Source organism: Salvelinus sp. IW2-2015, linkage group LG4p (genome assembly GCF_002910315.2).
Source record: "Salvelinus sp. IW2-2015 linkage group LG4p, ASM291031v2, whole genome shotgun sequence".
Taxonomy (NCBI): domain Eukaryota; kingdom Metazoa; phylum Chordata; class Actinopteri; order Salmoniformes; family Salmonidae; genus Salvelinus; species Salvelinus sp. IW2-2015.
Genome location: NC_036841.1, coordinates 18,559,257 through 18,572,238, shown reverse-complemented (window position 1 = coordinate 18,572,238; position 12,982 = coordinate 18,559,257). Strand labels below are relative to the sequence as shown.

The 12,982-nt window shown below is 44.8% G+C and overlaps 1 protein-coding gene across 2 annotated transcripts in view; it reads left to right on the top strand.

Annotated features, from left to right (window-relative positions):
• Nucleotides 1-12,982, top strand: part of col4a3 (collagen, type IV, alpha 3) — a 115,875-nt gene that overhangs the window by 41,353 nt on the left and 61,540 nt on the right. For both annotated transcript variants that reach the window (XR_011475334.1, XM_023982752.2), the window contains exons 3-7: nucleotides 2,818-2,907; nucleotides 3,269-3,313; nucleotides 3,510-3,554; nucleotides 11,383-11,445; nucleotides 11,556-11,609. Coding sequence is in view for 1 of the 2 variants with exons in the window: in XM_023982752.2 (XP_023838520.1) it covers nucleotides 2,818-2,907; nucleotides 3,269-3,313; nucleotides 3,510-3,554; nucleotides 11,383-11,445; nucleotides 11,556-11,609 (297 nt within the window). In the remaining variant the exon portion in view is untranslated. The remainder of the gene's footprint in view (nucleotides 1-2,817; nucleotides 2,908-3,268; nucleotides 3,314-3,509; nucleotides 3,555-11,382; nucleotides 11,446-11,555; nucleotides 11,610-12,982) is intronic.

Here is a 12,982-nt window from a genome sequence, read left to right as displayed (position 1 = left end):
TTTCTCCAGGGGCACTCCATTGCGGCCGACCCACTACTTCCAGCCCCTCAGGGGTATGTGTGTCTTCTTGGGTTGGGTTGTGAGTATATAGACACATTTCCATTCTCTGCAAGAAAACATCTTATCTAAATTAATTCTAGATCTTCTTTGTGAATACGGAACCTGATCTCACTTGAGGATTTGGCCCGGTGACCGYAGCTTGCAAACTGTGATATGACTGCCCCCAGCTGCAAGGTCATGTCTACACTTGACACTTACATGCAACTTCTGCTATCAGAATACGAAGATCGCATTGAAAAGACGGTTCTAGACACACACAAGTTGCTTTGTGGTCTGATTGTGTTCAGGTCTGGCTGAGTACTTTAGGAGATGGTCAGGGATGCATTGTGTGCAGATTTCTCCTCAGTCTGGACTCAATCAGGCTACCGAAAGTGCATACMGTGGGCGACATCATCAGCATTCCCCCCACAAGTCTCCAAATAACGTGTGTTTTTTTCGGACTGAGAGGCAGCTTTTCATTATAACGTTGGAGGAAATATCGTTATCATATTAATTATTATTACCTCATATCAGTCTCATTCTGAATGTCGTTGACTTCAAATCTGCACGAACCCTAGTCTGCATGATGATTCAGCGATACACAAATTGACTTAGTTATTTATTTACTAACTAACGAATTAAACACACAGAATTACGTAAACACAACCACAGGATAGATTCCACATTGATTACTAACGTAATGCATTGAATAGTCCCTAGTGGACTAACGCGATATGACGGCTTGGTACATAATGAAAAAGGAGGGGCATGTAAGGAGAAGGAGAGACTGAGAGAGTCAACTTATCGTACATACAGTTGGGAAAACTATAGTCATGGGCATGTGAATACTTTGCACATGAACGACCGCTCATTTGAAAATAATTGCAATGTATATGTATTTACGCTTGAATGTATTTGTCTTCTCTCTCTGGTGAAATTGCCCGGTCCATCTATGGAAAATCAGTTCGACAGAAGTCTCTGGGTGTGTAAGTCTCTGGTTGTCCACCAGAGGTTACCATGCCCTTTGTAGTCGTAGCTTCTTGGTCTCGGAGTGTCTGTTTAGAACGGGTCCTCCAGAGGTGTACCATGCGGTGTTCAAAGAGGCTTGTTAGAATAGATCCTTTAGTGGTATCTATGGTGGTGAAAGGAAATTGTTCTTTGTCTCTCGTCTTCGGTCGAGTGTCCTAGACTACGTTACCTTACCCAGCTGCAGACTGAGAATGTTTGGTATAGTCTTCGCCTTCACTCGTCGAGAGTCTGAATGTCTTAGCTTTTTCTGGTCTTGTAGTTTTTAAACCATTTGTCACGTTCAGCTTGCACTGTTGGTTGGTCTCAATGGTTGTTTATTGAGGATACAGCTAGAACCACTCTACACACCGGTAGCAACCCGGCATGTTTTGATCTATTTAAATGGCAACCATTTCAACGTGTAGCCACTGTTCCACATTTTCTGGTCTGTCGTAAATTTTGTTAGGAGTCCTTTTTAAGTGCTCTAGTCAAAGGGGGCGTTCCATCATGCCGGCATAATGTCTGTGCTCACGTGGACGTGGTTACTGAATGGATACAACTTTATATGAAATACAATTTCTTATTTAGAAGGCTACAATCACGTTGCTGTCTTTTCAGAAATAGTTTAATATTTAATCATATAAGTTTGGCAACACGTAGATGCAAGTTTGATATATACATTGTGAAAGCTCTTAAAGTTACAATGTTTCCATAATTTAAAAAAATGATGATATCACCAAACAATAAATGATCTGACACGATTGTTCTTTAAGTCCCTCCCGACTATTTCCCACATTCTTTGTGTTAGGATTATTGTTTCATTATCTACTTTTGGATGTTGTAGTTTTGGCGGGAAGAATATCCTTGTATCAAAAGGGTTCTTTCCCCTCAATACTGCATGGCTATGGAGAGACAGTTCCTCCAAGGTATTTACGACTGTCATGAAACTGGCCATCTCCCCCAGGAGAGGGGGGTCTTGAAGCCTTTGGTTAACCAGCACCTTTGATCTCCATCCAGGAGGGCAAGTCATGACRCCAGCTAGCTAATATTTAGAACAACTATTTTTGGTTTGGTTAAAGTTATGCTAACCCGTTTGCAATCCGTTTAGCTTGCTTGTTAGCTTGCTGAATCAGGTGTGTGAACTGTTACTCTCTGACTGCATATAGATACAAAACCCACTTGTGCTACTGAGCAGCTTGAGCTGTTTAGTTGCTCGGGAACTGGTGTCAGGGTTTGGCCACCCAGATAGTTTATTACCTCAGGTGTGTGTGTGTGTGCGTGCGTGTGTGTATATATGTGTGTGTGTGCGTGTGAGTCTATAATTATCTAATGATATCGCATGGTGTGTGTGAAGGCGTTGACTCCCAAAGGCCTAGCTGTTATCGCTGCCGTCACACACCTGTACCACTGTGTATGAATGACTGAGGTTAAAGAAAGGGACACTAGAATGTGCGTTGGTTAGTGAATGTGTGATTGCTATGTGTGTTGGGAACAGTAATGGTGATTTTATTTCTCGATCACAAATCTGTAAGGAATTTGTAGAGCAGTTCTATCACRAAGTGTGTTTTTCTCAAATGAAATGACTGCTGCTAGTCAATGCATATGGTGTTACATCAGCTGAAGGTGGTACTGCAGCTCTTCTAGCCTGTTGTTTGATAACTGGACATTGTAGTAATTCTGCATGATTAACAATGAAAAACTAGAAGAAAAAAACATGTCTCTCTTTCCCTTTATTTATCAATGTTCTCTCTTCTCTCTCTCTCTTCACAGGGTGAGCCTGGGTATCCAGGTTATGATGGGTTGCCTGGAGTGGTTGGTTATCCAGGTTTTGAAGGTAATCCTGGACCTTTTGGCCCTAAGGTGAGAGCTCACTATATTTGTTATTACATGAGATATAGGTGTGTGTGTGTGTGTGTGTGTGTGTGTGTGTGTGTGTGTGTGTGTGTGTGTGTGTGTGTGTGTGTGTGTGTGTGTGTGTGTGTGTGTGTGTGTGTGTGTGTGTGTGTGTGTGTGTGTGTGTGTGTGTGTGTGTTGTGTGTGTGTGTCAGTCTCATAGTAAATTACTCTTTTCCATTATTCTGTATGTGAGTGTGTGTATGTTTGCATGTCTGTGTGTTGAAACATTGTATAAGTAAACAATAATTTTGTGTGGTGAGATTTTAGAATGATTTTGTGTTCATGAAATGTGTTGCCAACTGGCTGCGTGTATTTGGATTCACAGGGAAATCTTGGCTTTCCTGGATTGTCAGGACCCAAAGGCTCACGGGTATGGAGTGTGTTTGGAAAACAGTGTGTGTGATTGACTGCACGTGATTATCGGTTTACATTACCAGGCTCTACTTGTTACGCCTAATGGGATTGCTTTGTTGTTTTTGGTCACACCCACACTCCCTCTGATTCACTGTTTTGTCAGTTGTCTCCACTACTAGGATCGRCTCTAACAGTACCTATTGTTTTAACAGGGTCTCCCTGGGAAACCTGGGTTCTCTGGACCACCTGGGCAGCCAGTAAGTAATACTATTCGACTGTCTCAGATGGCACCCTATAGGTTTCAATAGGAAATTATATGGATTCGCCACTGTTCTTGAACCGTTTATGCTCCAAACACCACACCAACGTTGAAATGTGCAGACTGACTCAACTTACATTACTTGGGCAGAAGCTTTTTGATAGTATTTATATTGGACTGTTTCACATTTGCATAACAGCTTTCAATGGTGCATTTTGGATTTGCCACTTCTCTTAAGTGTACTATTTCACAACCCGTAAATACGTCAAGGCAAGCAAGCACACCCGTTTTATTTACATTTCTTCTTCTACATAGTTATTCTTCAGAACAATTTTTCATACACCGTTGAAGCTAGAAATGCCATGCAAACTTTAAAAAGTGCAAACCTGTCCAGACTAGTGTGCCCAGCCTTTTGTAGTCCTCTAAAACCCGAAGAGATTTTTTTTAAAGAGATGTTTTCAATTTACTAAAACATTGTGACATAACACAAATCAGCTCTTTTGACCACTTTCACAATAAGTTAGAGCATATGAAATCACAGTCTACTATGCTGCTATTCAAATCAGAGCAACAGGAGCTAAGATGGGGAGAAGTCTGTCCATAATAATGCACTGCCCTGCCTTAACAGCACTATCAACAAGGCAGGTCCTACAGGTCCTGGTTGTGTCACACCCGGACTACTGTTCAGTCGTGTGGTCAGGTGCCACAAAGAGGGACTTGGTCAAATTGCAGTTGGCTCTGAACAGGGCAGCACGGCTGGCCCTTAAAAGTACACGGCGAGCTAACATTAATGACATGCATGTCAATCTCTTATGGCTCAAAGTGGAAGAGATTGACTTCATTATGTGTTTTTGTAAGATGTGTTGATAAAGCTGAAGGTACCGAGCTGTCTGTTTAATATACTAGCACACAGCTCGGACACCCATGCATACCCCACAAGACATGCCAGAGGTCTCTTCACAGTCCCCAAATCCAGAACAGACTATGGGAGGCGCAAAGTACTACGTAGAGCCATGACTACATGGAACTCTATTCCACATCAGGTAACTGATGCAAGCAGTAGAATCAGAATCAAAAAGCAGGTACAAATACACCTGAAGGAACAGCGGGGACTGTGAAGTAACACAAACACACATGCATACAGACATGATAACATACGCACGTACATATGGATTTTGCGTTGTAGATATGTGGTAATGGAGTATGGGYCTGAAGGCACACACTTAGTGTGTTGTGAATTCTGTAATGAATGTATTGTAATGTTTAAAAAATTGTATAACTGCCTTAATTTTGACGTACCCCAGGAAGATTGCCTTGGCAGTAGCTAATGGGGATCCATAATAAAAACAAATCAAAACAGAAATTGCATCTACCAATTCAGAGATACAGCTCCTTTAATATCCGCATCAACTACTTTTTCTCTCAAATGCTGAACAATTTCCCAACAAGTTAGACAAATACTTCAACTCGGTATAGATACAACAGCTAAGACGACACTAACGTAATACGCCGGGAACAGGAAGCAAGTGCAGAAGGTAAGTTTAATAATGATAAATGCAGATAAATAAAAACAAGACACGTACAGAACTTGTATCAAAACAATACTACCTACTGACTGCTGTCTATGGAGTGTTAAATATGAGGGGAGTAATCAAGTAGATAATAATGACCAGGTGTGCGTAATGATGGGGAGCATGATTGTTTTCTGGGCTGATGGTTAGTAGGCCGGCGATGTCGAGCGCTGGGAAGAAGGAGCGGGAGTAAGCATGACAGTAGTGAGGCTCCCGTGTTTCATCCTGGTGATCGGGGTCTGGCTCTCCACCAGGAAAATCCAGCGCCGCCAGCCCTGCCGGAAGCCGAGTCCCCGGTTTGTGGGGGGCCCGTCAAGGTCCTCCGGAGGGTCAATGAGGTGACRTATCATCTACAACTCCCGGAATCTCACCGCCCTTTCATGTCTTCTGACGACGGAGGGCGTGCTGGAGCCTCACATCGGCGGCGTTACATACCTCTGCGTGCCGGAACCACTCGTCCACTGCAGGGGCCACGTTCTGGCTCGGTTGGTATCCCAGGACACACTGGAAGGGAGTCAGCCCGGTGGAGGAGTGCCGAAGTGAGTTCTGGGCGTACTCCGCCCAGGGAAGAAACCGGACCTACTCCCCCTGTCGGTTCTGGCAGTGACTCATTAGGAACCTCCCCAGCTCCTGGTTGATCCTCTCCACCTGCTCGACGGACTGAGGCTGGTACCCGAATGTGAGGCTGACCGTGGCCCCCAGCTTCCCCATAACCACAATGTGAATTAGGGACCATGGTCGGAAACAGACGATGTCCTCCGGAAGGCCATAGTGCCGGAACACCTGCTGGAATAGTGCCTCAGCGACCTGGAGAGCGGTAAGTAGACCAGAGAAATTGATAAAATGTCAACAACCATAATATAGTGGTAAAACCATCAGAAAGGGGGAGATCAGTTACAAAGTTTATGGACAGACGTGACCAAGGCCGCTGAGGCACCCGAAGGGGTAGTAGTTTCCCTGCTGGCGCATGCTGGGGCGATTTGATTTGGGCTCCTACAGAGCTGGAGTTTATATAGCGGGTGACGTCCTGCGCCAAGGTGGGCCACCAGTACTTATCGGAGAGGGATTGATAGTGCGAGTGATATCTGGGTGTCCAGCGGCGAGGGATGTGTGCCCAAATCAACAGGCGATCCCTTACCCCCGTGGGAACGTAGATGCGAGCTGGAGGGCATATAACAGGCGCGGGTTCACTCTCCAGAGCCTTGCGGATGTCCACGTCTACGTCCCAGAGCACGGGAGCAACGGTTCTAGAGGGTGGAATGATGGGAGCACTCGGGATCGGAACCTCTCCTGAATCGTGGAGATGGGACAGGGCATCGGCTTTGATGTTCTTATAAGCTGGCCTATATGACAGGGTGAAGTGGAATCTGCTGAAGCAAAGGGCCCACCTTGCTTGGCCTTGGGTTCATTCGCCTCGCCGTCCATATGTACTCCAGGTTCCCATGGTCGGTGAGGATGAGAAATGGCTCCTTGGTGCCCTCTAGCCAGCGTCTCCACTCCTCTAATGCCAACGGTTGCTGACATCAAAGTTCCTCTCTGCAGTTCCTCTCTGCAGTTCCTCTCTGCAGGTCCTCTCTCTCTTTTTTTGAGAAGTATGCACATGGATACAATTTCTGTGGGTTACCTTGGTGTTGGGACAGGATGGTTCCATGTCCACTTCTGAGGCATCCACCTCCACCACAAAGGGCAGAGTAGGATCTGGGTGTCTCAGCAACGGGGCGTAGGAGAAACGCCCCATCAGTAGACGGAAGGCTTCATCCGCTGCAGGACTTCACACCAACTTACAAGGACCACCCTTGAGAAGAGAGGTGAGGGGAGAGCCGATGGAGCTGAAGTTCTTAATGAACCGACGGTAGAGGTTGGCAAACACAGAAACCGTTGGAGCCCCTTTATGGTGGTTGGGACTGACCATGACCTGACTGCTTTGACCTTCCTTTCAGCCATGCTCACCATCTGCGAGCTAATCCAGTATTCCAAGAAGGAGACCTCGACCTAAAAAACGGGCATTTCTCAGCTTTAACATAAAGGCAGTTCTCCAGGTGGTGTCTCAGGACTACTCGGACATTCTTATTAATCATCACTCATAAATATTATAATTATAATTCCTAAAACCAGGTCTCAAGCATGGATTACACTTGAGGCCCATGCGATTTCCACAGAGTTGGGTATGGCTGCCTTTTCCTGTTACGCTCCTTGCCTATGGAATAGCCTGCAGACTAAACGTAAACTTTAGACTCTTGTCCCCTTTTCTCATTTTAAATATTTATTGGAGCATTTTTCTTTTTGTATTGCTTGTGACTGTTTCGGGTAATGCATGTTCTTGTGCTGTTAGTAGAATAWCCTATGTGTAAWTTAAATCTGTTGCTTTATTTTTTAATTTTTTGTATTATCTGTGATCTTTTGTTTGTCGTTTTTAGTTTTTTAATCATTGTACCGAAACTGTATGTGTAAACATACAAGAGACCTTGGTCTCAGTCTGTGTTCCTTGTTGAAATAAAGGTATAATAATGAAATAACATGAGCGATGTGATTCTCCAAGGAGGCCGAGTAGACCAGGATATCGACGATATACATGACCACCTGGCGCCCGATCATGTCCCGGAACACCTTGTTCACGAACGCCTGAAACACTGATGGAGCATTGGCAAGTCCATAAGGCATAACCAATTACTCATAGTGCCCAGACGTCGAGCTGAAGGCCATTTTCCACTCATCCCCTTTTTGGATGTGGATAAGATTTTAGGCACTCCGCAGGTCCAGCTTCATAAAAAAAACTGCAGTTCCATGGCTGAAGGGGGTAACGTTACCCCCTTGGAATTGGAACCTCTGTAGTCGATGCAGGGACGCAGTCCCCCATCCTTCTTGGTCACGAAGAAGCCTGCTGACGCAGCAGAGGTGGATGAGCGGACAAAACCCAGTTGGGGAGCTTCCTGGATGTACTCCTCCAAGGCCTCAGCCTCAACCACCGACAGAGGGTAGATGCGGCGGCGCAGAGCCTTCTAGTAAGTCAATGGCATAGTCTCAGGGGAAATGAGAAGGGAGACAGGTAGCTTGAGTCTTGGAGAACACCTCCCGAAGAGCCTGGTAAACCTCCGGATTGTCGGGCTGGAGAGCGATGAGGGAGCAGGTCCTCCAGCATCCAGGTGACCGGTTGGTGATTTCCATGCTCAACCAGGAGATGGTGGGATCATGCCATTGGAGCCATGGGAGGCCGAGGGTGACTTTGTGCACTGGTGCAGTGATGAGGTAGGGAACGCTCTCCTGGTGCATGGATTCCACTTTGTTCCAAAGTTGAAATCCTGTCATTGTAAAGAGTCACACTTTTACCCTGGAAATGGTCTCAACCGCGCATTTCATCTTTTTGATCTGAATGTCCCATCTGTTATGCAACACAACATCTAAAATTGGCTAGTTTTGTCTCGTCTCGTCACTCTTTATGTTGGCTGTTGTATCTGTACCGGGCTTCAGAGCATATGAAATCATGATCTACCTTGCCACTATTCAAATCTGGAATCAAAATATAAATATATTCTACCAATCAAATGATACAGCTGTTTTAGTAACCGAATCAACTATATTTTCTCTCAACTTTTATAAACAACTGCCGTTTTGACCACTTTCCTTTACAACTTGGAGAAAAACGTATGAAAGTGTATGAAATCTTAGTCTATGCCATTCAAATCTATAATGAGAACAGAACCACCAACTACCAATCAAGAGATACAGCTGTTTTAGTAACTGCATCAACTACTTTAGTTAAGCCCACTTCCCACTGTTGATTGACTGCTTAACTGCTATGAAACTTTCAGAATTACCTAGTTATAGGACACATTCTAAGACTGATTATGGCACACAGCTCACTCCAACCCACTAAAATATCCCACTATAACAATCCCACACAAACTAAATACTTTTCAATAGCTACCCTACTAACCACTGCTAACCAATATGATTACCTGACCAAGCCTATCTCTCTACAACAGTCACAATTACTACTGCAGTGTACTGCTACTTCTACTACTATTAGGCCTACTTATACCACAGTCAATACAACTACTAATACTACTACTAAACTCAACAAAAAGACAAACATCCTCTCACTGTCAACTGCGTTTATTTTCAGCAAACTTAACATGTGTAAATATTTGTATGAACATACCAAGATTCAAGAACTGAGACATAAACTGAACAAGTTCCAAAGACATGGGACTAATATAAATGGTGTCCCTAAATAATGTGTCCCTAAATAAAGGGGGGGTCAAAATCAAAAGTAACAGTCAGTATCTGGTGTGGCCACCAGCTGTGTTAAGTACTGCAGTGCATCTTCTCATTCTTCCACCAAGGCAAGTTCCCGGACATTTCTGGGGGGAATGGCCCTAGCCCTCACACTCCGATCCAACAGGTCCCAGACGTGCTCAATGGGGTTGAGATCCAGGCTCTTCACTGGCCATGGCAGAACACTGACATTCCTGTCTTGCAGGAAATCACGCACAGAACGAACAGTATGGCTGGTGGCATTGTCATGCTGAATGGTCATGTCAGGATGAGCCTGCAGGAAGGGTACCACATGAGGGAGGAGGATGTCTTCCCTGTAATGCACACCGTTGAGATTGCCTGCAATGACAACAAGCTCAGTCCGTTGATGCTGTGACCCTCCACCTCCAAATCGATCCAGCTCCAGAGTACAGGCCTCGGTGTAACGCTCATTCCTTCGACGATAAACACGAATCCGACCATTACCCCTGGTGAGACAAAACCGCTACTCGTCAGTGAAGAGCACTTTTCGCCAGTCCTGTCTGGTCAAGCGACGGTGGGTTTGTGCCCATAGGCGACGCTGTTGCCGGTGATGACTGGTGTTACCGGCCTTACAACAGACATACAAGCCCTCAGTCCAGCCTCTCTCAGCCTATTGCGGACAATCTGAGCACTGATGGAGGGATTGTGCATTCCTGGTGTAACTCGGGCAGTTGTTGTTGCCATCCTGTACCTGTCCCGCAGGTGTGATGTTCGGATGTACCGATCCTATGCAGGTGTTGTTACACGTGGTCTGCCACTGCGAGGACAATCAGCTGTCTGTCCTGTCTCCCTGTAGCGCTGTCTTAGGCGTCTCACATTACGGACATTGCAATTTATTGCCCTGGCCACATCTGCGGTCCTCATGCCTCCTTGCAGCATGCCTAAGGCAGATTCACCCAGATGAGCAGGGACCCTGGGCATCTTTCTTTTGGTGTTTTTCAGAGTTAGTATTAAGGCCTCTTTAAGTGTCCTAAGTTTTCATAACTGTGACTTTAATTGCCTACCGTCTATAAGCTGTTAGTGTCTTAACGACCGTTCCACAGGTGCATGTTCATTAATTGTTTATGGTTCATTGAACAAGCATGGGGAACAGTGTTTGAACCTTTTACAATGAAGATCTGTGAAGTTATTTGGATTTTTTACGAATTATCTTTGAAAGACAAGGTCCTGAAAAGGGATGTTTCTTTTTTTGCTGAGTTTACTAATTCTACTGGGCTACAGTCACAATTCCCACTACTAGTACAGTCACTACTACTAGCCTCTAACAATTAAAACTTCTAAACTTCTTCCACCAACATAAAAAATAATTTTGGTCACCTGAAGTAAGTCACATCATTTTTCTTGAAAACATACCCTTTCTACATTATAAGTATTGGGGCCATAGTTTTTCCTGATCGAGTCAGGCTTTTCCTGGTGTTAGGTTCTTATTTTTCAGAGTAAATGACTCACGGACACTAGAGAAGCTTTAACCAAGTTTAATTCTTCCCAAAGATTCTGTACATCTGTAATCAGACAGCAAAAGATGTCTCTTCATTGGTTATATACATCCTACTTAAGACACTCCTTCACTCCAATCCTTAGTTTATGCCCAAGAGAAAGAAGGTAACCAGATAACAACCCTGATTACTGACCTTAAGGGGTACTGACCTCAACCCTCACCTCCTGATCCACAGATACCATCTGTCTTCCCTATATCAACACGGTGCTTTGCTCCCATCCCCCAACACATTCCAACACATTCCACAGCTASCTGTCCTTCTACAGAAAACCCTTAACTGTCTCCTTTGATTCTGTGCTTCTTTCTCTATCATTTATTTAATATCTCAATGTTCAAAATGTCGAACCCAACACTGGTCAAAACTTCTGTCCTCATATAGTGTACAGTAAGCTATCCGTATCATGTAAGTATTGATGTGAAGTGTTTGTATGTGAATGTCCCTATGACTTCCTCTCTTCCAGGGAATCCCAGGAAATGAAGGACCAATGGGGCCATCAGGAATCCCAGGGTGCAATGGGACGAAGGTACAGTCTTGCTTTTGGATATTAAGTATTTATAGAAGCTCACAAACACACACACACACACACACAGACGTATGTACATATCTGATGCCCTATCATTGTGTGTGTTTCAGGGGGACAGTGGATACCCAGGGTTACCTGGGGTGCCGGGACCTGTTGGATTACCAGTAAGTGCTGTCAATATCCTGTCAAGTGTCACTAAGCACCTTACTGTTCCTGTCTGTCTGTCATCAATCACAGCCATCAATCATGTGATCTTAATCATTAGCCTATAATATGGGAATTGATAAATAAGGTTTCCAGGAGTGAACAAAATAAAAGTGAATGAATTAACATTTAAAGATACAAAATATATTATACTTCTTCTCAAGTGTTGTGTATGTACAAATGACTGTTGAAAATGGAAATTATGTGTTTAATATTTTTTTTTAACAAGATCCCCGTGTTCAGTCCTATGAAAATGTCATACGCTATGGTGTCACCACAAAGCACCTTACTGTGTCTGTCTGTCATCACCGTAAAAGCTAGACATCATCACAGCTGTCTGTCATGTGATCTCAATCATTATAAACATATATATATACACTGCTCAAAAAAATAAAGGGAACACTAAAATAACACATCCTAGATCTGAATGAATGAACTATTCTTATTAAATACTTTTTTCTTTACATAGTTGAATGTGCTGACAACAAAATCACACAAAAATTATCAATGGAAATCAAATTTATCAACCCATGGAGGTCTGGATTTGGAGTCACACTCAAAATTAAAGTGGAAAACCACACTACAGGCCTGATCAACTTTGATGTAATGTCCTTAAAACAAGTCAAAATGAGGCTCAGTAGTGTGTGTGGCCTCCACGTGCCTGTATGACCTCCCTACAACGCTGGCATGCTCCTGATGAGGTGGCGGATGGTCTCCTGAGGGATCTCCTCCCAGACCTGGACTAAAGCATCCGCCAACACCTGGACAGTCTGTGGTGCACGTGGCGTTGGTGGATGGAGCGAGACATGATGTCCCAGATGTGCTCAATTGGATTCAGGTCTGGAACGGGGGGGCCAGTCCATAGCATCAATGCCTTCCTCTTGCAGGACTGCTGACACACTCCAGCCACATGAGGTCTAGCATTGTCTTGCATTAGGAGGAACCCAGGGCCAACCGCACCAGCATATGGTCTCACAAAGGGTCTGAGGATCTCATCTCGGTAACTAATGGCAGTCAGGCTACCTCTGGCGAGCCCATGGAGGCTGTGAGCCCCCAAAGAAAAGCCACCCCACACCATGACTGACCCACCGCCAAAACCGGTCATGCTGGAGGATGTTGCAGGCAGCAGAACGTTCTCCACGGCGTCTCCAGACTGTCACGTCTGTCACGTGCCAGTGTGAACCTGCTTTCATCTGTGAAGAGCACAGGGCGACAGTGGCGAATTTGCCAATCTTGGTGTTCTCTGGCAAATGCCAAACGTCCTGCACGGTGTTGGGCTGTAAGCACAACCCCCATCTGTGGACGTCGGGCCCTCATACCACCTCATGGAGTC